Source organism: Zophobas morio, unplaced genomic scaffold (genome assembly GCF_036711695.1).
Source record: "Zophobas morio isolate AGI-343-1 ecotype UQ-CSIRO unplaced genomic scaffold, CSIRO_AGI_Zmor_V1 ptg000044l, whole genome shotgun sequence".
NCBI classification, from domain to species: Eukaryota; Metazoa; Arthropoda; class Insecta; order Coleoptera; family Tenebrionidae; genus Zophobas; species Zophobas morio.
The window spans coordinates 9,567,152-9,587,533 of NW_026972149.1; the positions used below are offsets into that span (position 1 = coordinate 9,567,152).

General features: G+C 36.6%; 2 protein-coding genes across 4 annotated transcripts; one reads left to right on the forward strand and one right to left on the reverse strand.

Moving 5' to 3' along the window:
- Positions 1-86: 86 nt before the first annotated feature.
- LOC135141238 (procathepsin L) lies at positions 87-3,121 on the reverse strand. Of its 2 annotated transcripts, XM_064072153.1 has the most exons (7): positions 2,924-3,121; positions 2,835-2,868; positions 1,854-2,092; positions 1,162-1,409; positions 653-788; positions 441-601; positions 87-393 (listed from the first exon to the last, which is right to left on the reverse strand). In XM_064072153.1, the coding sequence occupies exons 3-7, from the start codon at positions 2,019-2,021 to the stop codon at positions 198-200; spliced, it is 909 nt and encodes a 302-aa protein (XP_063928223.1). In that variant the 5' UTR covers positions 2,022-2,092; positions 2,835-2,868; positions 2,924-3,121; the 3' UTR covers positions 87-197. The 2 variants fall into 2 exon arrangements, with proteins under 2 accessions (XP_063928223.1, XP_063928222.1); XM_064072152.1 differs by lacking the exons at positions 2,835-2,868; positions 2,924-3,121 and having other exon boundaries at positions 88-393; positions 1,854-2,003; positions 2,052-2,302.
- LOC135141236 (transcription factor EC) lies at positions 2,426-17,774 on the forward strand. Of its 2 annotated transcripts, none has more exons than XM_064072148.1 (6): positions 2,426-2,583; positions 5,368-5,899; positions 16,144-16,330; positions 16,388-16,629; positions 16,774-16,923; positions 16,967-17,774. In XM_064072148.1, the coding sequence occupies exons 1-6, from the start codon at positions 2,426-2,428 to the stop codon at positions 17,231-17,233; spliced, it is 1,536 nt and encodes a 511-aa protein (XP_063928218.1). In that variant the 3' UTR covers positions 17,234-17,774. The 2 variants fall into 2 exon arrangements, with proteins under 2 accessions (XP_063928218.1, XP_063928219.1); XM_064072149.1 differs by having other exon boundaries at positions 16,988-17,774.
- Positions 17,775-20,382: the final 2,608 nt, after the last annotated feature.

The window sequence follows — 20,382 nt, forward strand, 5'->3', positions numbered from 1 at the left end:
TTAAATGTATGTAAAATTTCATGTACAACTAATGAATTATTAATACTAGATTTATAAATATTTGATAATGTTAAAGATTTATTAACGTTTTTGAATATAGTATTTTTTAAATTTGTAAAAAACAAAATGTTTCATTATACTGTTGAATGTCATCTCAAATAAATAATAAAAGGTTCCCAATTACACATTTCTTACAACTAAACCAGAGCATAAGCTGCGTAATTCGCAACACCGCACCTATTTTTGCCTCTTCTTAGCCTCATATAACCCTTCTCGCCCCAATGGCTACCCCACCAATTCTTCAAAATCCAAGCGTTTCTCGTATAACCGACAACCAACATTGCGTGATTCACCACGTTCGAGCTACAACCAACGTCGTCGTACAAACCAGAACTGAAACCACAACTCAAAAAAAAAATCACAAAGTTGCGACGACTCACTGATACAGCTGAAAAGTATGCGGACTTGCGTTGATGGACACCGCAATCGGACCTATCTTAGCCACCGCTATTTCCAAAGCCCTTTCGTCTCTCGCAGGTAAGATAGCCCAGGTTGTCACATTCACCAAAGCACGATTCTTATCAAAACGACACCTCTGTTGCTGAAAAGTGAAAATTTAAGCAAAGTTGCGCGGCCGAATCGTAACACTCACTCTAGCTAAGTACGGGTAGTCGATGTAAGTCATCAGTCCTCCAGATTTGTCCAGATATTTAAGAGTGTTCCTTAAGGATCCACCCCCGCATCCATAATTACCCGTGGAGACGCTACAATCCACTAGTTGCTGCTCACTGAAAGTTCAAAGTGACAAACTCTACATAAAAAAAAGAAATTTGGTTTTCAAGGTAGGTACTATAATGAAGTATTCCCTGATTGGCTACTGGTCAAGTCTGCTTTACACTACTCCAGGAATTCGGAAGCACTTGCAGTGATTAAACCGGGTTTAACCCAAAACATTGACCAAAAAGTAAATAAATGGTAAATTAAAAACCACAAGAGGTGATTCAAATTAATTTCGAACTACTGCAATGTTAAAAAAGCCTATTCATATTTTAAGTGGTGTAAAAACCAACCAACAATCCAGCTAACACTATCTAGACATAAGTGAGACATTATTTAAAATAAAGTCGGAAACATCTTGTATAAAGCGTAATTGAAGCTTACCTCAGTGGCACTAAAACGTCTGTTTGTTTGAAGACTTGAGCTTGAAGGACCCCCGCAATACTAAAAGCGTAACAGGAACCGCAGTCTTTTTGATTGTATGTAGGTGTTTCGAAACCTTTCTCGACCCAATTAACTTCATCAGGGATGTGGTGAAGAATTTCAAAGAAGTCGCCTACAGTTTCCGGGTCTACTTTTCTGTGTCTACTCTTTGTTAATTTTACCATTTTTTGTAAATAGGTTTGTGTGGTCTAGCAAAACGTTTATAAGTAAGTGCAAAAAAACAGACTGCATTATTCTTGTAAAATTTATGGGGAAGTCGAGGACTGCGACGTCACGAGTAAATGTTTTTTATATCTTAGATCTGTAAAATTGGCATAATAAGTGCCAAGGAAAATTTATCGTGTACTATACTTTTATTAGAGTTTTTAATGACTTTTATTTTTAGAACTACTTAAAATTTTGTTGTACGTGATCTGATACTCAAAATACATCATTACGAATAATATTCCTCCACGTGCTAAATCTTTCTTACACTACATTAATACATATGTTACAGTTTTTCACTAAGCAACATCTTAATTTAATTATTTTCTTAATTTTCTTGTAAAGAATTCAGTTCGGGTTTCTCAATCGCAGGAAATGCTTATTAACTTCAAAAATTCAATCCACATTATTAGTATTATTATTCTTACCATGTCACTCAAATGATTATCGTTTATATAAAAGGAGTGTAAACCTTTATTGGCCTCTTCGTTATGTCTTCGAATTTTCTCTAAGTTAGATTCCCAAGCTAATTTCCTTCGTGCGTCGTGCGAGCCATAATACGTCTTGTTATATCGTTGCTGAAGTACAATTTTCATTAAATCACCCTAACACGCACACCTAGTTACTTTAAAATCCTCCCACTTGTGGTCCGTTTCTTGGAAGTGACCTAATTTGAATATAAACACTAAAATAAAAAAGGCGTGAACAGTATTCATGGTGGTTAATGGAAATTTCTAAAATCAGTAGTCAGCATTTCGTCATGGCAAGAAATTTTTGCTGAAGGCGCGTTTTTTGAACGCGAAATGTCAACCCCTCTTAGTGCATGATGCGTGCGCAGCCTCGACTTTGCCCATGACATTGTTAACAAAACTCAGTCGCAAGTTAGATCTTATTAAACTACGGCTGGTCTGGCTGTCGGGCGTTGCGTCGGATAACAGATATGACATCGGCAAATACAACATAATTTTTTCTAAACAGATCTGTGTATTTAATTGTGAAAATGGCCGAATCTGGTATTGATTTAGGTTACGATCTGTCGGCCCTCTTAACCGACGATTTCGATATCGAAAGTGCAATCGATTTCGACGATCTCTTGGGCACTCCGAAAAATCAAGAATTTTACGAACTAACTTCTAAAACAATGCCTGTTAACGAAAGGTGAGCGCTAAAGAATAATTATCCCGAGCCTAACTCACGTGAGCCGCTGATTTAATTGTTATAGTTGATGTCATCGAAGTGGGAATAACAATTGATCTGCTTTTGGGTTATGCACGGGGGGCTGTTACCACAACAAAAATTGCGAAAGGGCGAACACATGTTGGATTTTTTCCGAAGAATTTTTATGCTTGCTATTAATAAACTAAATACTATACTAATATTAAACCGTTTGAAGTACTGCCAAACATCACCTTCGGTGCGCTGCACTAAGGGTTCCCTCCTAGCCTGAAATTAACATTGCTTTTTATGATGTAATATAACTACCGCCTATTACTCATACCTGATGACCCTGCGTTTGACTCACTGGCAACCAGAAAACCTCAAAAGTCGCCACAGTACTCCCTTTGAAGACCCGAAACTAACCGAACGCCAGCCGATTCGAATTTCCCTCCAAAAATTAAGTCATTTTTATTTGCGGGCGGGCAAAAATAGGAGACCTTCGATGCCGCATGTTTAAAAAAACTAGTTTCATGCTCTTTCTTCGCTTAACGTTTAAGAAGTTTCACCGAAATGTTCTCCATTTAGCACACGTGTACTTGCCAAATGAGTAAACTCTTTTTGGCAAGGGGTGTACAAAAATCGCGCCAGTAATTTATCATGGTGGTAATTTATTTCCAAAACAACCCATATATAGACCCTAATAGACAATTTCATCATCCATTCTTAGAGCGCCAATAAGACGACATAATAATTATTGTTAATTATTGTTATCGACTGATAATAACAAACGCACATAAATGTTCTTGTTGTTCGCTTTTGGCGGATCTTTTCTTATTACTTCTAAAAACTGTTCCAATATTTGAAGATGTCTTGTTTTTTTCCTTTCTTTTTTGAAGTGGTGTCAATAGACAAACACTGCAGGGACAATAAGAGGCTTGAAAAATCCGTAACCTTTTCAACTTGCCAACGATAACGAGTATTGATAGCGTTTCGGAGAAGCGAATTCTCTGCATTGATTTTTTCGTGTTTATGTGAACAGCTTTCATTGTTTGTTTTTTTGTCTATATTTAAATTGTCCTGTTACGCAGGTTTACTTAAGAATTCATTTTAGCATTACTGACGAGAGTGTAGTGACGTGAAATAAATAGGGAAGACGAGTGGATTATTTTTCGCGCTGCTGTACAAACCTCGACCGTCATTTAAAGCACTCATTAGCGAACAAATCGCAATGACAGATTATCAAATTCGTGACGAAAACTGACCATGAATGACAATTAAATGAGGTTTAGTGTCACTCAATAGTCATAAATTACATCCCATAACAGATATTGACGTTTACGCTGGTTGCCGTTACTTTAGACGCAGATTTTTAATTACTATTTTCAGAAAAAAAAAGCACTTGTTACAAGTTGAAAGTTCTCAGTGGCCACTTGTCTTAAATTTTAAACACACAATTTTAACACTTTTTTTGCAATGTTAATTAGTCCGGCAAAGCTGTTGCAATGCCTTTTCAAGTAAACAATAAATATTTTGTTAGCGGAGGTGCTACAGGTGTCCATAAATAACTAACGATCTGTAAACTCATATCCATGATCGATTCGTTTTGTATTTGTTCAATTATTGATTTAATTGGTGCAAGGTTGCACACTTGAGTTCGAGCGACGACAACGAGACTCGGGTGGTTGACTTAAACCCGTTTTGTTCGAAATAACTGTGATAAATTTATATACTTTTTAGTTTTTTTGCTTAAAAGAAAAAACGAAGTGACACATTATCAATATTATTGTAGCAGTGGAATTATTTGTTGGCTGGTGCAGTTGACAGCTGCTGGCAAGCGATATATTCAAAGAGTGAAAACAAGCATCGTGCCAATATTTTGACGGGCGTAATTATTCAAAATATAAGGGACATTATTTTTGTTACAATGGTAATGACCGCCCGAGTCATCGGAGGTTGGTGAATTGGACCACCTGTAGGTTTTGTTAATTCTTGAGGTTTACAGTGTCGTGCAACGTTCACTTTATAAGATTTATTGTGGATTTAGGCTCGCTAATTAAATTGTTTGCTTATATATTTTACCATTTGTCAATGCCACTTTTGCCACCATTGTACGTTCGTTTGACTTAAGAACATTGGCTTTAGTCTTAAAAAATGTCATTTTTAAATAGTCATATTAGGACGATAAATTTGTATAAGCGTTCGTTCTTTGTTGTACTTTATAACAAAGAATGGCAACTAGTGGCTGACTCATATTTAGAGCAATTCCCATATGTTATCATGTACATGGTTAATGGGGACGTGCTATTGACGTCATTGAATATGTATAAGTTTTAAATTTGTTTGATCTGGATGATGGCAATGGCACGCACGGGTTAAATTGATTTAGGTGTGAACAAAATTTATGATTTAATCCAGAAAGCAGTATTGACCTTAATGTGTTGTTAATGTCTTTTTATCGGGGCATGATTAAGTTTAATCTATATCACTTCTGGTTGGGTAATTACGTCCAGTTCTGCAACGCTTAACGCGTTAAACGAAAACCACCCGCAACTTAGTTATTTGTTTATTTAATTATGAGACAATTGTGTAAAAGAGTACGTAACTGGTTAATGATATTGTTTCGAGTCGAGTCAATTGAAACTTTTCGACTGAAACAATTGCGCCGCATTAAGTATTATTACGCCGCCATTTTCGTTGTTTTCTAATTAAATCAGCTTAGTGAGTCTCCATTGACTCCAATAACCCAGCGGAACGTTCCAGAATTCATTCCATACTTTGTTCCAGTCCTCCGAATCTCAAAACCGCCACTCCACTCTCCAGAACCCAACTCAAATTGCAACTCATGAGAGACCAGGCGCTTATGGAACAAGAGCGACAAGCGCAGGAGAGGGCGAGACAGGCTCAAGCTCAAGCTCAAGCTCAGGCGATGCAGCCTCGTCCTCCAGCCACAGCCATGAAAGTGCCATTGCACAGTTTAGCGGTAGATGTTCCTCCTCAAGTTTTACAAGTTCAAACAAAACTAGCCAATCCTACTAGGTACCATGTGATACAGAAACAAAAAAGTCAAGTGCGCCAATATCTTAGTGAATCATTCCAAGCGCCAGGCGGTGCCAATTTTTTGACTAATTTGCATCACAATGGCGTACCGCAGACTCATAGTGCTCCAGGAATGGCCACGGTACCACCGGGATCTATGACAGGCGTAATGCCACAGCAACCGGTCGCACATTCTCATCCTTTTCAAGTCTCGTGTCCTAGTCCTGACCCGGTGGCGATGTCACCAGCACTGAGCTCCGGCGCCACAAGCACCTCTGAGGTAAGTGATGAAGTCCTCCGGAAACAACAGACAACACTAGGGATGTCTGCGTTGTCAAAATAACCCTTCAAATGACAGTCTTCACTATAAGAACTCAAAGCTAAATATAAATCAGGTCACACTCAGCAGCCACCACCGAACGATTTTACCTTCTAACACATTTAATTCAATTGGCGACCGAGTTACCACTTGATGAAAGAACCAACATTTTTTAATTAGGGGCAAAATCAACCCGTTGATGCAGCAGATCATTGTCATCCATTTCAGGCCAAGTCAAGTCAGGTCATAAGAATTGACGTTTAACCCCGCAACCGAGGAGTAGTGTCCACGATAACCCTCTTTGGGGACAGTTTATTTCACCTAGTACTGAATGGTACTGACTAATACGTCCTATTTCTCTGACAAGTGACACATTTTAACAGTGCAGTCCCCTTGTGGAATGTGCAAATTTCATTGTCACTCTGTATATAACAAATAAAGAAACTATCCACTTATCTCTTGACGTATGAAATGCAAGTATAGTGTGATTATTTAGGTACGTCAGTTAAGCTGAAGCTTAGGGGTGTATTCATATGTTTGTCTGCAGATTATGCGTTTGACACTTTACTGTAACAAGTGTGATTACGTCAATTGTACATGATTTTGTAATTATTTATCAATGTGATAGTAAAGAAATCATGCATTGTCAAAACTAAACAATGGAGCGTTTGGTAGAACGCAGACTACTAATTTAGATGTGATTTTAATACAATTTGATTTTTTATTTCTGCGTCGAAAGGTATTGAAATGAGATAAAATTAGTCACACCATAATTTCAGAGTACTTGAAAGGCCTATCAAAATATGTAGAAAAAATTACTATCACGCATTGCACTACAGATGTTTCTGTTTATAAAGTGCTAGTGCTATTTTGCAATATAAACAGGCAACTTGCAAATTGATGATTCGAAATAGTTCGAATTCTATTTCTTTTTTAAGACGTGTCATGGCAATGTGGTTCTCGTAATGGTGGCCGAAAAAACTAAAGCAAAACATCGTGAGGTTAGAGCTGAACGATGGACCGTTGAAGGTTTGCGTGCAGGAAACGGAAAATGCGTTGTTTACCAGCATTAGAAGCTTCGAGACCACTTTTGGCGGGAAAGTTTGAATGCTTGCTCATGCGCCGTATACTAGCTACTTTTTCGCGGAATATTTGAATTCTTCTTGTCTTGTAAATGTTGTAATCATTATTGTTCTAGTAAATTTTGTACTTTGTCTTCCATGTTCGTGCAAAATGGTGTCGTCAAGTTTATTTTGTTCGCCTCACGTCACTTCGATTAATATATTCCGAATTTTTTATTTCTTTCACCTTTTTATCACAGCTCGTGATCCATCTAACTCTGTTATTAAGAAGCCCCATGTTTGGCAAAAAGAACTGAATCTCGTTATGTAACTAGAAAGCTCTATGTTCTAGTCACGGTAACATTGAAGCAGAACAAGTTTTAGTGACATTTTACTTAACAGTTGCCGATTAAATTTAAATAAACTGCTGCTCTCGTTGTATTTGACGTTTTCCAGCCTCCATGAAGCGGTGCCAACTATCGAATAAGTTTCCCGGTTGCAGTAGATTTTCTTTGTTGATCATACCTTTGTAGAATCATGAATTTTACAACTATATTGGAAATCAAACTGACTTGTTTTTACCGCGAGTGGTTAGAGTTTGTCAAAATGTATAATGTGTCATAATGTTATTGATGAAAACAATACTGTGTAATAATTTGATTTGATTTTTCTTCATTTCCTACAAATATCGTGTTTTCGTAAATCAGAGTTTTATTACCTGTTTCGTTTTATTACTCAATAAAATTTTGCAACATGTTCGTGGTATATAAAAGTGTAAACATATTTTCACACAGTATCAGATTTTGTGTTCGGATAAATGCTGCTTGACGCTGGCTGTTTTTTAAGAAAAACTTGTTTTTAATCACAGTGTATTAAGCATAATTATAAAAAAATGCGCGCAGACAATTAATTACTTTCAATTAATTGTATCATTGTTTGTTGATTAATTTCCGCTCGATCTATTTTTAAAGGACTGTCATTTTGTGGTTACGGATAACGCCGCTGCTGATACAAATGCGCCAACGTTACAGTTTCCTGGTAAATAATAAATTACGGATGCCTAGGTTTGTTGGTGTTGCCTGTCATCACATCTCACGGTTATTGAATGATTTGTTTGCTCTCATTGTGTATCAACGTTTATAAACATTTGCAACTGATACTAATTTTGGTTACCACTTATTGCGAAAGCTATTTGCGTGTATTAGCGAGTGTTAGTTTGTTTATTAATCAAATAAACAATAGCTGATTATGCGACTTTAGGCAACCAACAATACACCTGTATATAACAAATCATCGACGTCCCGGGTCACTACTCGCAAAAAATGAACCGCGATGAGTTACGACCTTCATATTTCATATTATGTAATTAATTGTGAACTAATATCTATTGGAACGTAGTATTAATTGTACGAATTTATTTTGAACGTTTTTATTGCGTGCGATACATCGTGGGAAATGGTAGGGGATTGTGGTACAAATCAAAACGGTGATATTGGGTACATGGTCAATTACCAACGCTTGTCGTTCTGCTGTTTGATAATAATCAATGAATTGCAACAAACCGTTGATACCACGAAAAGTTAGGAAAATTGTATTTTTTTTAATTGGGTCACGTGACCACAAACATAGTATGCGCACTCATGTTTTATTCAAGCAAGCGACAGCTATATAAAATTGTGTAACGTCTTTTAATGAAATTTTGCGCCGAGCAATTATTGAATGTAAAGCTTGATTGTTACGAAATGATACTTTGGGTGTTACTGGAAGCGTTAAATATTCATGAAGCGATCAGAGAAGTTAAGATTTTTCAAAACGGAGAATTTATTTTTGTGTTTTTCCATTGTTTTTTCAGCGCGTAAAAGCCAATGGTGTTGCGATATTTTAAATTTTGCATGCTTTCGACTGGATGGTGACCTCAAACAGTTGTATATGATTTACAACGGGATTATTTGCAATTTATTACACCGTTGTAAATTACAGAAACGATATCTGTATACTGTACATTATTAAAAGTGCGAGGGAAACTAAAACTACTAAAAGAAAATGTAATTTTATCGATTATTGCGGCATTGTTTTTGATTAAATACCTCATAATTGAAAATCGTATCAATTATGATTTTACTCGTGTGATAAATTTAACTACGTTTTGTTTTCACCTTAAAATCATTCTTAATAAGACGCAGGCATCATTCGCGTGTTACGCTAATTGCAATTTTTAACACTAGTTTTGAGTTCTGAATGGTTAAAAACTAATACTTAAATACTAGTTTATTAGTAAATGTAATGCGTTTATTTACTGTGCATGGGCATTGCAAAAATAGTCATTAAAAAACGGTTAATTTGCTCGCCAGTTTAGTTTTTAAACCGATTCGATCTGGACATTCTGTACAAATCAACATTGTTTGTTAAAGAGAAGAGCGTCTGTGTCCTCTACAGCTAATTAAAGGATATAATTACATTGCGTAACCATATTTCGTAACTGCACAAACAGCAGCCACTGTTAATACTACCACAAAAGAATTAAGAAGATTTTTTTCCATATAAATATGGATATTTCCTTCAAAATTTAATAATCTGATATTGACGTCATCGCCGTTAGCGCCACCTACTTGAGCGACTTAAGCATGGACTTAAGTACCCACACGCGGGAAGTCCGCTATCTAATATCGCGTTTTGATGGTTTGTCTGGCTCACATTCACATTATATTTGCGAACGGTCGACTCTTTCGGCTGCACCTTTAAGCAACCCACAAAAATTCTCGTTCCACAACTTTCTGACGTGTTATTATTATTGTTATTATTATTATGAGTCATTGTGAGAAATGTAAGATTCTTTATCTCGCTAGGTGACAACGGTGCGCATTTGTTAATAATTGATATCGTGTCGTAATTGTAGGTACTTAAGTAAAATACTCAGAAAAGTCTATGTAATAAGTTGAAACCAGGTTAGAGCTCGGAAGAAAAGTAAATATTTGTTTAATTTAATTAGTTACGTTTCTCTAATTGTTAAGAAGAAATGTTTCGTCTGGACTTTGATTTTTGATCCCTGGGTTTCTTCGAATGGGCGAATTCATGACCTTTCGAAAACACAATCACTTTCATTTATTTATTTAGCGCTACACTCTGACAGTTTATTAATTAACTTCACTCGAGAATTATAATTAAGTTATAATAAAGAAATTTATAGGTTTGTTATAAGACAACTATTAATGCACTTTTTATTAAGCCGGATTGTAAAAATCGACCTTTATACGCTCTATGGGAAAATATTAAATTATGTAAATAAATAAATGTTAATGCGAACATTGACCTGATTTTGTAAATAAAGGATAATGCATTTATTTAAAACACTCCACCGTTGTATCCCATTTTTAATCGCAGCCAGATCGGGAGGTGCCCGGGGAAATCCACCAGTCAATAAAATTATTTCGCTATGACGATACGGGGACTTCACAATCACTCTATAGCATTTCTTAGTATTAAAAACAACTTTGCCATAGTTTTTTCACAACAAATATAATAACACGACGTTGCTGAAACGTTAAATCACTATCCCGCAGCTACGTCGATACAACGTTGGTAACAACAAGCGTTTTTCGCAACCACACTGGCGACAATAGACAAATCAACGCGAAAAGTTAGTTCGTAGGACATTTACGTTATCTCAAAGAAACGTCATTACAACGGTCATATTTTCATTGCATGATTTACATTCCTGGTGTCTCCACATTACGTAGATTCCACGTAAAATACATAACGTAACTGCTGCTACTGAATAGGTTTACAAAATAATAAATTAAGGACAAACAAAAAAATACTTATCTCGGAATTATTGGAAAAAAATGCTGGTGTTGACATGTGTGGGTATTAGATTGTGAAAACTTTAAGGCATTTATGTTGCCATGGTAAAATATAATAACTAGTGGACGTAGATATCATTTTGTGTATTTCAACGTTAAATCTACTTAACTTTGACATGACTTATTCGACGTGGTCACATTAAGCTTAGGCAAAATTCACGTCGAATTTACGTGTATGTCGGCCCCAAGCAACTTTCGGTTTTCGAAAATGATTTGTCCTATGTCAGATTAACGTTAATTCGACAACCAAACAATGTTAGACTATGATTCAAGGGATCTGCCGCGTGTGACGTATTGAAACCGACATTTTAGATCTAGTTAACACATTTAACTAATGTTAACTTATTTATCTAACGTTGAAGTGTCGTAGCGAAGACCTTCGCTACCGTTGTGCATACGTATAAAATTCGTGTTGATTTAGGCACGTCACTAGCGCTTAGCACCGTTCCTGTTCTGCGATTTCACTATCACGGTGAGTTTTGAATATGTTAATAACGTCGTACGAAGAATGGCCGTGGAAAAAACGTCGCTTTGTCGTAATTAGTTTTCGGTATAAATTTCTCCGGCAAGGTGGAACTTGCCGCTTAATCGCTGGTTCGAAGCAAGGAGAGTATTCATTAGGTGCATTTAGTGGGCGCACTTCGTCTGATTACAATGGAGTTCGGTGGGTGTCGGCAATTTTTGTAAAATATCACTAGGCCGTGGTGTTTTATCGTCGATCATCTGTTTCCAGGGTGATTTGCACTTGTCGATGACATTTTGTATCACTTCGAGTTTTGCGTAAGGACCTGCACCGCCTGGAGTGTGCACGTGGTGCGCGCGCCGCTCTCGCTTAAGTCCAGCCGCAGTGATTTTGTTACACTAGTTGCGCTTGTGGTGTTTAACGCACCGTGCGTCATTCGCGCTCGAGCTTCGGTAGTTACTGATCTGTCAATTGTCAACGCGCGCGTTTCGTTGTTATTTGTTAGACGATCGCGGAGTTTGTTATTGATATGTGCTAGAGTTTGGAACTTTTGGATAACTTGAACGCCCGCCCCACAAAATGCCGGTTTATAACATTATCACCAGGAGATGTAAGGTACTATTATTAAATGTTTGTCGTACGAATTATCAGATTTGGGGCACTGAGGATAGGACAAACGTTATTTGGTACATTTGATAATTGATATCGATTTATTGGAAAGTGTAAACTTGGACGTACCTGCGAGTGTCGCAAAGATTGTTTTGTTTTACTTTATCTAATTTTGAGTATTATCTGCATTAGGTTGATTACACGTGTTGTGTTTTTCGTTGCACGAACAGTCGTTTTGATGCAATTATTTGATTATTCGTAATGCCGATGATTTGGCTTCTATTATTTCCGCTAAGTTAAAAGAAGAGCGTCGATGAGTTGAAGAAAGTATCAAGCATTTAAAGACCGTCCTTGTCCAGTGTAATCTACATTATCAATTAAGAATCCAGCGAAGTAGTAGATGACGTTTAAAACAGTTTATCCACTTAAGTGGACACTTATCGGATACGATCTTTGTCTTTTCGAAAAAAATAGGAAAATGGACTGGCGCCGCAAGACTAGAGACTTCAATCTCGTGGATTGAGTGATGATTGGAGCAATTTTGCAAAGTCTCGCTATGATTTTCGGGTGTTTGTTGAAGCGTTAGCCCGAAGGTGTTAAATTTAAACAAATAAGTGTGCAACTTGTCTTGTTAAACCTCCAAACTCGCTAAATGAGCGCTTGTTAACAACATCATGAGAACACGTCGTAGGTTTCAGCATTCAATATCTTTATTACACCGCGTTTTGATAATTATGAAAGATTTTTTAATAAAACAACGCGGAAACGCGTCCTTCAAATCAGTTTGTGTATCCGGAACCTGACTTTATTTAAAACCAACGATCCAAAAAATTTGAATTTTCATTGTACGAAATTAGGGAAAAAGATACATAGCGAAATGAGTCCAGTAGTTGAGATATGGCTAACCCGATTTCGTTTCATTGAATAAATAACGATTGTAAAGTAGATTAATCTACAAACGGACACTTGATATATAGTTTTGTCATTTGGTTTGAGTTAATTCATTTTCAATCGTTATGCAATCAAATTAAGATTTGTTGAGTCACTTCGCAAGAAATATGGTTTTAAAGTGCACAATGCTAGTCCAAGGTAAAACAAATGAACTGTAGAGCCGCAAATCCACGCTTCGGCTCACCCGTCACTCTCGCTTGTCCTGTGCTACCATTTTGCAGTCGCATCCCCTAGGAGCGCTCGGTCTTCTCGATATGTAGGTTAATGACTTTTATTTTGTTGCTAAAACGCATAGTACTATGAATTTAAACAAGCGCGATTTGTAGGTCAAGGTTTTCGCCAATAAAATCGCAGCACTGTAATTACGCATTCATTGAAAAATATAATTTGTGTGTGAGAATGTGATTCCTATATTTACAGGATGTTGTTAAAAATGCGTTACATAACTATTATTTTAACGGTTTTTTGCTTGATATTGTTCTAACAGTTAATTAAGCAAAAATAAGAAGGATAAAGTTTCCTGATGCTGTTCTGTTTGTAGTGCACATAACCCCAATTTAACTTTCGAATCAACTCTTGGCCAAATAAAATTTCCAAACTTCAGAACTTGGAACTGGTTCTAGAACTAGACTGATCTCGTGTTGCGAAAGCTTGGTGATATTTTGTATTTTACTTGTAGCTGTTTTGCATTTTTTAAATCGGTGTTTTGAGCAAGGTCAGTGCTTTTATTTTTCTCGTGTTGGTATTCCCTGTCGTTTCTTCTGAGAACTTTGACCGGTTTTACCACCCCACATTCCGCCATGACGTCATTGAGATAGGGCCTAATTAACCTTAATTGTTGCAGAGTGGCGGAATGTTCCGTCTTCAAGATCACTGGAAAAATCGAACGCATAAGTCGTAGAATCGCGATTTTCGTAAAATTTCGCTTCGTTTGAATAACACTCTATCGTGTTAAGCTTCTTTCAAGTGTGCCAATGATTTAGTGCCAATAATAATATTGCATAACGCTATCTATAGCAGTATATTATTGACAACTATATTGGGAGACTATATATCAATTCGATGGATTAGTTACGGCGAGTTCTTCCACCATTTTTCTCGCGACTTATTTTTGGAACTTATCTTTGATCAATTTGTTTTTCTTTTTTTCATTTGTTCGCGCAACCAACTATGTAGTTTGCAATTTCCCTTGTTTCGAAATTCCGTTCGTAGAATCGCGTCAATTACAATATTTTATCGGATTGTTAAATTTTTTTATAAGATCGTTATCTTAGAGCAAAATCGAGTTTTCATGAGTGATTTCCAGATAAGTGACATTTGCGTATAGTACGAAACAATGTAATAGTTTAATTGAGGATAAAGTTTTAATTGCAGTTCTGGTCCTGTCTAGTTTATGCTCGTGGGGCTCGAAAATAGCTTTCAATTTGTAAAAAAAAACACACAAATTTCTCAACACGCGATTCTGGTGGTGGGAACATTGACCCGCTGATTAACTCGTACCAATTACATTTTTTTTTTCAAATGTTTTGAAATCGTTTTATTAATTATTACGGACCATAGAGTTTGATCTTCACGCTTGGATATGTCACTGTGTACCACTTTTAGAACCGTTTGACATGAATTAAGTAACATTTGAATTTATTGTCTCCATAATTACGCCCAATGGTTTGTTTTTCCTGACCTTCCTTTAACGTTTTCTGAAAAAATTTACATAATTCTGTTGTGATCGTCAGCAACAGTAAAACTTAACACACTTATCAAAACATTTCTTAAGCAGTGTAAATTAGCCCTGTCAAAGCTTGTGTATTTAATGATAATGTATATTAGAATTAATTTACAATGTTAGTGATGCAAACTCATCTGCAACTTAAAATATATGCCATAATTAAATCTCGAAGTTACGTTAAAACTGATTACATTTGTTTTGTACATCGCAAACATACAGGGTGTTCGCGTTTGAGCGTGGAATAAAACAGTGACCTTGGCATTCCCCGCCCACCCAGTGCTCGAGTGCAAAAAGGATGATTTTAACTGGCCCTTCTTGCGAGCGGAACCGGTTCGAGCCGGTACGTGTGTAACACGGTCGCTAAAAATTTATACAAATATAGATATAAGCACCTGCGGACATATTTATTGATCGTTAATCGCGCGCCTAAGATTAAACTACGAAATTATGTAACTTCTTTTGACAAACCCGCTGATATATATTGGGGATTAGATGCACCAGACTTTCGCGTCGAGCAGGATTTTTGAGCAAATTCCTCAGATAAAATTCCTATTTTTGCATCGATTAATCCTTCGGACAGATTTAAGCTGTTTTTGTTACTAACCACAATTTGTGTAAGTTAATTAGGATTTTATTTTTATTGTGTTTTGTTCGCTCCGCACTACCAAGTAGTTTTCCGTCCAATCTAGAAAGAATATAGAAAAAACATAAATAACGTTATCTTGTCTGATAATAATGTAAATAGGGCCACGAATTCGTTATGGATTACTTTCTACTGGGCGGCCCAAAAGCGGCACTGCGAGAAGGTCGGTCTCCAATCCAAATTTCATCACTAATTGCAGGGAGCGTTTTCAAGGTTACGAAAGAATTTCACCAACGTATTATCTTTTTTTATATAACGTCGGCGGAATTGCGTGATTCGCGTGTTGCGAATTGGAGAAAATTGTTGAGAAGAAGAGCCGAAAAACGAAAAGCGAACTTAAATCGTGGGGCATCTTTGATTGGTGGCCATTTCTTGGCAGAGAGGAAACGGCCATAGAGGAAGAGCGACCCTACTTTATATTGATACGACCTCTGCTAGATTTATGGGCATAAAACTAAAATAGTGAGGACTAATCGCCGAAGCGGTCGTTCTGATAAGGAAACCGTAAACACCTACTTCGGGATGCTGTAACGAAACAACAAACAAATAGTTGCACTTGTAACGCAAATCGATTTATAGCCCGAGAATTAGTTAATTAGTCAATTGTCGTTTTATTTTGAGCTTTGTTTAAAGGAGCTATTATCAATGTAAGCGATAGCCGAGGGAGCGTAATAAGGCCACAGTTGTTTTGACTTTGGAACGTATAAAAATTTTGGTGTCTTCTGTTAGATAACTGTCGTAAAAACGTATTATTAGCTCAATGAAGCGTCTGCGTTATACAAATTATGGAAATAACCATCAATTACATGCTTAGAAAACTTCGACCTCGAAATCCAAAAAATGACCTTTCGATGGCGTGATGATACTAACAGTGTGGTTTTTTTCGTTACAGGCTGAAGATCTAATCGACGATCTGCTCTCGTTGGAATCAAGTTCCCTTGCTTCTGATAGTTTCAAGACATCCGACAATTCTCTCCCCGGAACCGACATAAACATCAAAAATGAGCCGTTCGTTCTTAGCGACGCCGAGCTCCACGCTCTTGCTAAAGATCGACAGAAAAAAGATAACCACAATATGAGTAAGTTGAAACGAAGGCCCGATTAATCGTAATCGTTCAGTCTTGATTGGTTTTTAGTCGAACGTAGACGAAGGTTCAATATAAATGATCGAATAAAAGAACTCGGGACTCTCTTGCCGAAGAATAACGACCCTTATTACGAAATAGTGAGAGATGTGCGGCCGAATAAAGGAACGATATTAAAATCATCAGTAGAATATATAAAGTGTCTCAAAAACGAAGTACAAAGATTAAAGCAATCGGAGATTAGGCAGAAACAAATCGAACACATTAATAGAAGGCTGCAACTCCGAGTCCAGGTAAATTGCAATGGTTATCACTCTAATTGGCACTTATTAACAATAGATAGCTTCTGTCAATTTCAATTAAGTGCTCCAAACGTGACGTAGATTTCGCATACCATTTATAATTGATATGTGACGATAAAACTTGCAACGTTTCAGGAGCTAGAGCGGCAGATGAAATCTCACGGTCTTCCTCTATCCGAGTTCAATTTCCAAGGGTACTCCTACAATTCGTACCAAAAGAACCAGAACCAGCCACCTCCGACCACCATGCTACCTCCCATTATGCTGTCGGATCCCAACAAGAAGGTACGTTGCACGGGTTTCTTCGGGCTTACTGATCGTGAATCAGGGCGCTGATTTGGCTTTCCAGATGCCGGACGTCATCACGGATGCCACTCTCAGTCTGTCGGCCATGGAGGAACTCATGGACGACGACGAGCCCGTCAATGGAGACCCCATGCTGTCATCGCCCAACGACCTCTCGGGAGAGCAGCTGCTGACGTCGCCGACCCACCCGGGACAGGATAGTTTGCTGTGCGAACCGCGACTACCGACTCCCACCAGCCACATAGAGCACGTCGACGGCGATACTTTAGACATAGACATGATTGCATGATATTAGTGTCCCCGTGGATGGGTTTTCGATGGAAGTCACCACGACAGTGACTGCAATATTACTATTATCGAACCTATATATAAACCACTATCGTAGAAAGCCTGCTTTCTCTGGTTTACTTAAAACTTAGGTTTATTCAGCATTTAGTGTGAAGATACGACTACAACATGAGTTAGAACTTTTGTTACGTAGAGATGTATTTGAACGTATGGTCAGAAACGAAAGTGGAGACGCTTGTCGTCGTCTTGGTTTACGCGGCACGTGCCGAAACCTACGTTGACAGCCGACAAACTCCTCCCAGATGCTTTCGTTTTTGATCGTACAGTATTACGGTGACGTCAAGTGCCTTCGTAGCTCAAATTTTATAGATACATTGTCGTCTGAGATATATAAATAAGCCAAATATGTGTAAATAAAAGTATTGTGATGTTTTTGGGTAGGGTATTTCAAACCATTTGTTTTTTTTTTTGTTGTTAATAACGAAAATAGATTTTAACATTGTTTTAAATGAATACCTAAGAAATATCGACGATTATTATTACACTTGCGTTTCATTTTCCTAATCCTGTCTCACAATGCGTCCCAAATCTCGACACCTAGTTTACTAATAAGCGTTATCTCATGCATTACTGCAACAAGACTGGCATTTCTTCCTACGACCTTGTACATTTTTTTGTCTAGTGCTCCACATTCGAATCGTAAATACAAATCCGAAATAGATCTTCGTGGGGCGTTGTCTGAACGTACCCACGGTGCCTCCTCTGCACCCATAACGATTCCGAAACTGGATTGGCGCGTTAAATTTTCTCTTTTTACCCAGAATGCAAGTGAGCGTGGGTTTCGTTTTTTAATTTAAATAAGGGCGGCATGTTATACGACTTGCTGGAGGCTGTGACACTCGACACAGTTTTAAGAGCAGATATCTTCTTAATACGATAAGTGAATCCTTTGTATTAAGCTTAACTCCTGTACTTTTTATCACGATAACTAACATTGAAGCGTTATTATTACCTGCGTGCTAATTTAAATATTTGTTTGTTAAATCCGGTGAGTGGGTATTGTGAAAAATTGAAACTTATATCACTTGGAAAAATTCTTATTTTTTTAAAAGCCGTGAAGAATTTACTTCTGGGATTAACTTTTATGTCTATAGATACCAAATTGTCGTGTCCATAAAAATAAAATATTTAGAGTGTTAATAAAGCGATAGCAAACATGACAAGTGGAAATTATACTATTTGCGAAATAGTTATTTTCATGTTTTATTTATGAACTAAATCTAAAGTTTTTTTCTGGTGTTGTCCCCATTTTTTTTTCACACCTTGAGATTAATGTCTAGATACAGTAAGCTGAATGGATAATGCCAGCTCTACCATTGCAACGATAAGTAACTTTAATCGTCACTAAGTATCCTGTTTAAGAAATCTTAATATCTTTTCAATTTAACTAAAATCACTCGCCGACTAAAAGATCGGATTTTCGCAGATTTATCACTACTTTTATCGCATTTGAAAGATGTCGATGCTACTAATAAAAGCTTTTTTGATCCCTGATTACATACAAGATCGATAATCGCAAGGTCCGAGTCAATATGGGTTTTATCGATAAAGTATTACTTTGTAGATATACAGTTCAGACATGTCTGACTGTAAAGATCTTAAGATAACGATTTTTAATAGTCATTTAAGGAAATATGCACTTGACATCAAACTCGCTACTTAGTTTTTCATTGTGTATGTGAATATAAATATGATAAAATTCTTTCTAAACTGTTTACTTTATACACTTTATTCATTCGTGTGCTTGAACATCGTAATTAGCGATTCTTATCAAATATACAAGCCATTGATTTTAATAGTAAAGTAATCTATCAATGACTAACGTCACATCTACTCGATGGCAAGATAATCTAAGATTTTTAATTTTTTTTTTTGTAATAATAATAATATACTCATTTCGAGGGGCACCATTTTGCCAGTTTCTTTCAAAACGGCGGAAATGATAACATATAGAAAATATTTGTGATAGATGGGTGCGATATCTGCAATATGTCGATAATGTGCAAAGTGCATGCTAGTCGTTACTGCTAAAAGTAAAAAATATTTTAGAAACTTATTGCAACTTGGATAACATCTAGTTTGAACTTCGATCTGACATTGAGAAACAATGGTTTTATACAAAATCGGTTTAAAAAATATATAGTTATATATCCACACTTCAGCAATGCTATTTAATTACGTATTGTTAGCTACATTTTGTTTTCTCATTAACCGTTGTATTTTTCACTCTTAACAAATACGCCCTATATCGAATTACTCAAACAAGTTTCCACATGTCGTTGTTGCTAATTTTGCAATAAAATGTCGCCACAATTTATTTTATTGATTCAAATGAGTAAAAACTGATTGGAACACTTTGTTTGATCAGGATTGACGACCGCTTATTTTGAATTATTTCCGTCATGCAAACAATTGGCATGCAATTAACAAACAAATACAAATCTCAACAAAATATGTCGCAAGTATTGATTTTTCTTGTGAAGGTTGTTTGTTGTATTTGCGATATTTTTGCAATTTAATACACTCTAATTACGCGACTGTGTCTCATCGCATTGGACGAAATAATGAAATGTATAAAGTCAGCCACCAAAGGCAGAAGCGGAAAAGAACTCTTAATAATGGCCAACATAAATAATTTAATAGAATACGAAAATAATACCAAAGGAAATAAACTTGGCGAAAAGTTTTATTTGCTTTTTTAAATTACATCTTTCTCCTTGACGAATTTTCTCTTGTCTTGTATTAAAGTCTTAAACTAACACCGATGCAAACATTCAAAAAGTTAATTTTAACTTTCCTTTCTCTGCTCTTTTTGTTTCCACTTGCATTTTTATAAATTCCCGGTGAAAATTCTCATTGTTTTAGGGCGGAGGTGTTTACCATTTTCAGTCGCTTTTAAAAATTTAACCAACCCGATTGAGATAAATTAGCTGAATAGAAAAGTACGTAAAGAGCAAAAGAAAACAGTCGGTTTGGACGACTTTAAAATCAGGTATTTCTGCTCAATTTACTTGTGGAAATTTAAAAATTAATGTTTCACCGTCACGACACGGAATCTAATCTCAACGTGACATTTCTATCTCCTGCATG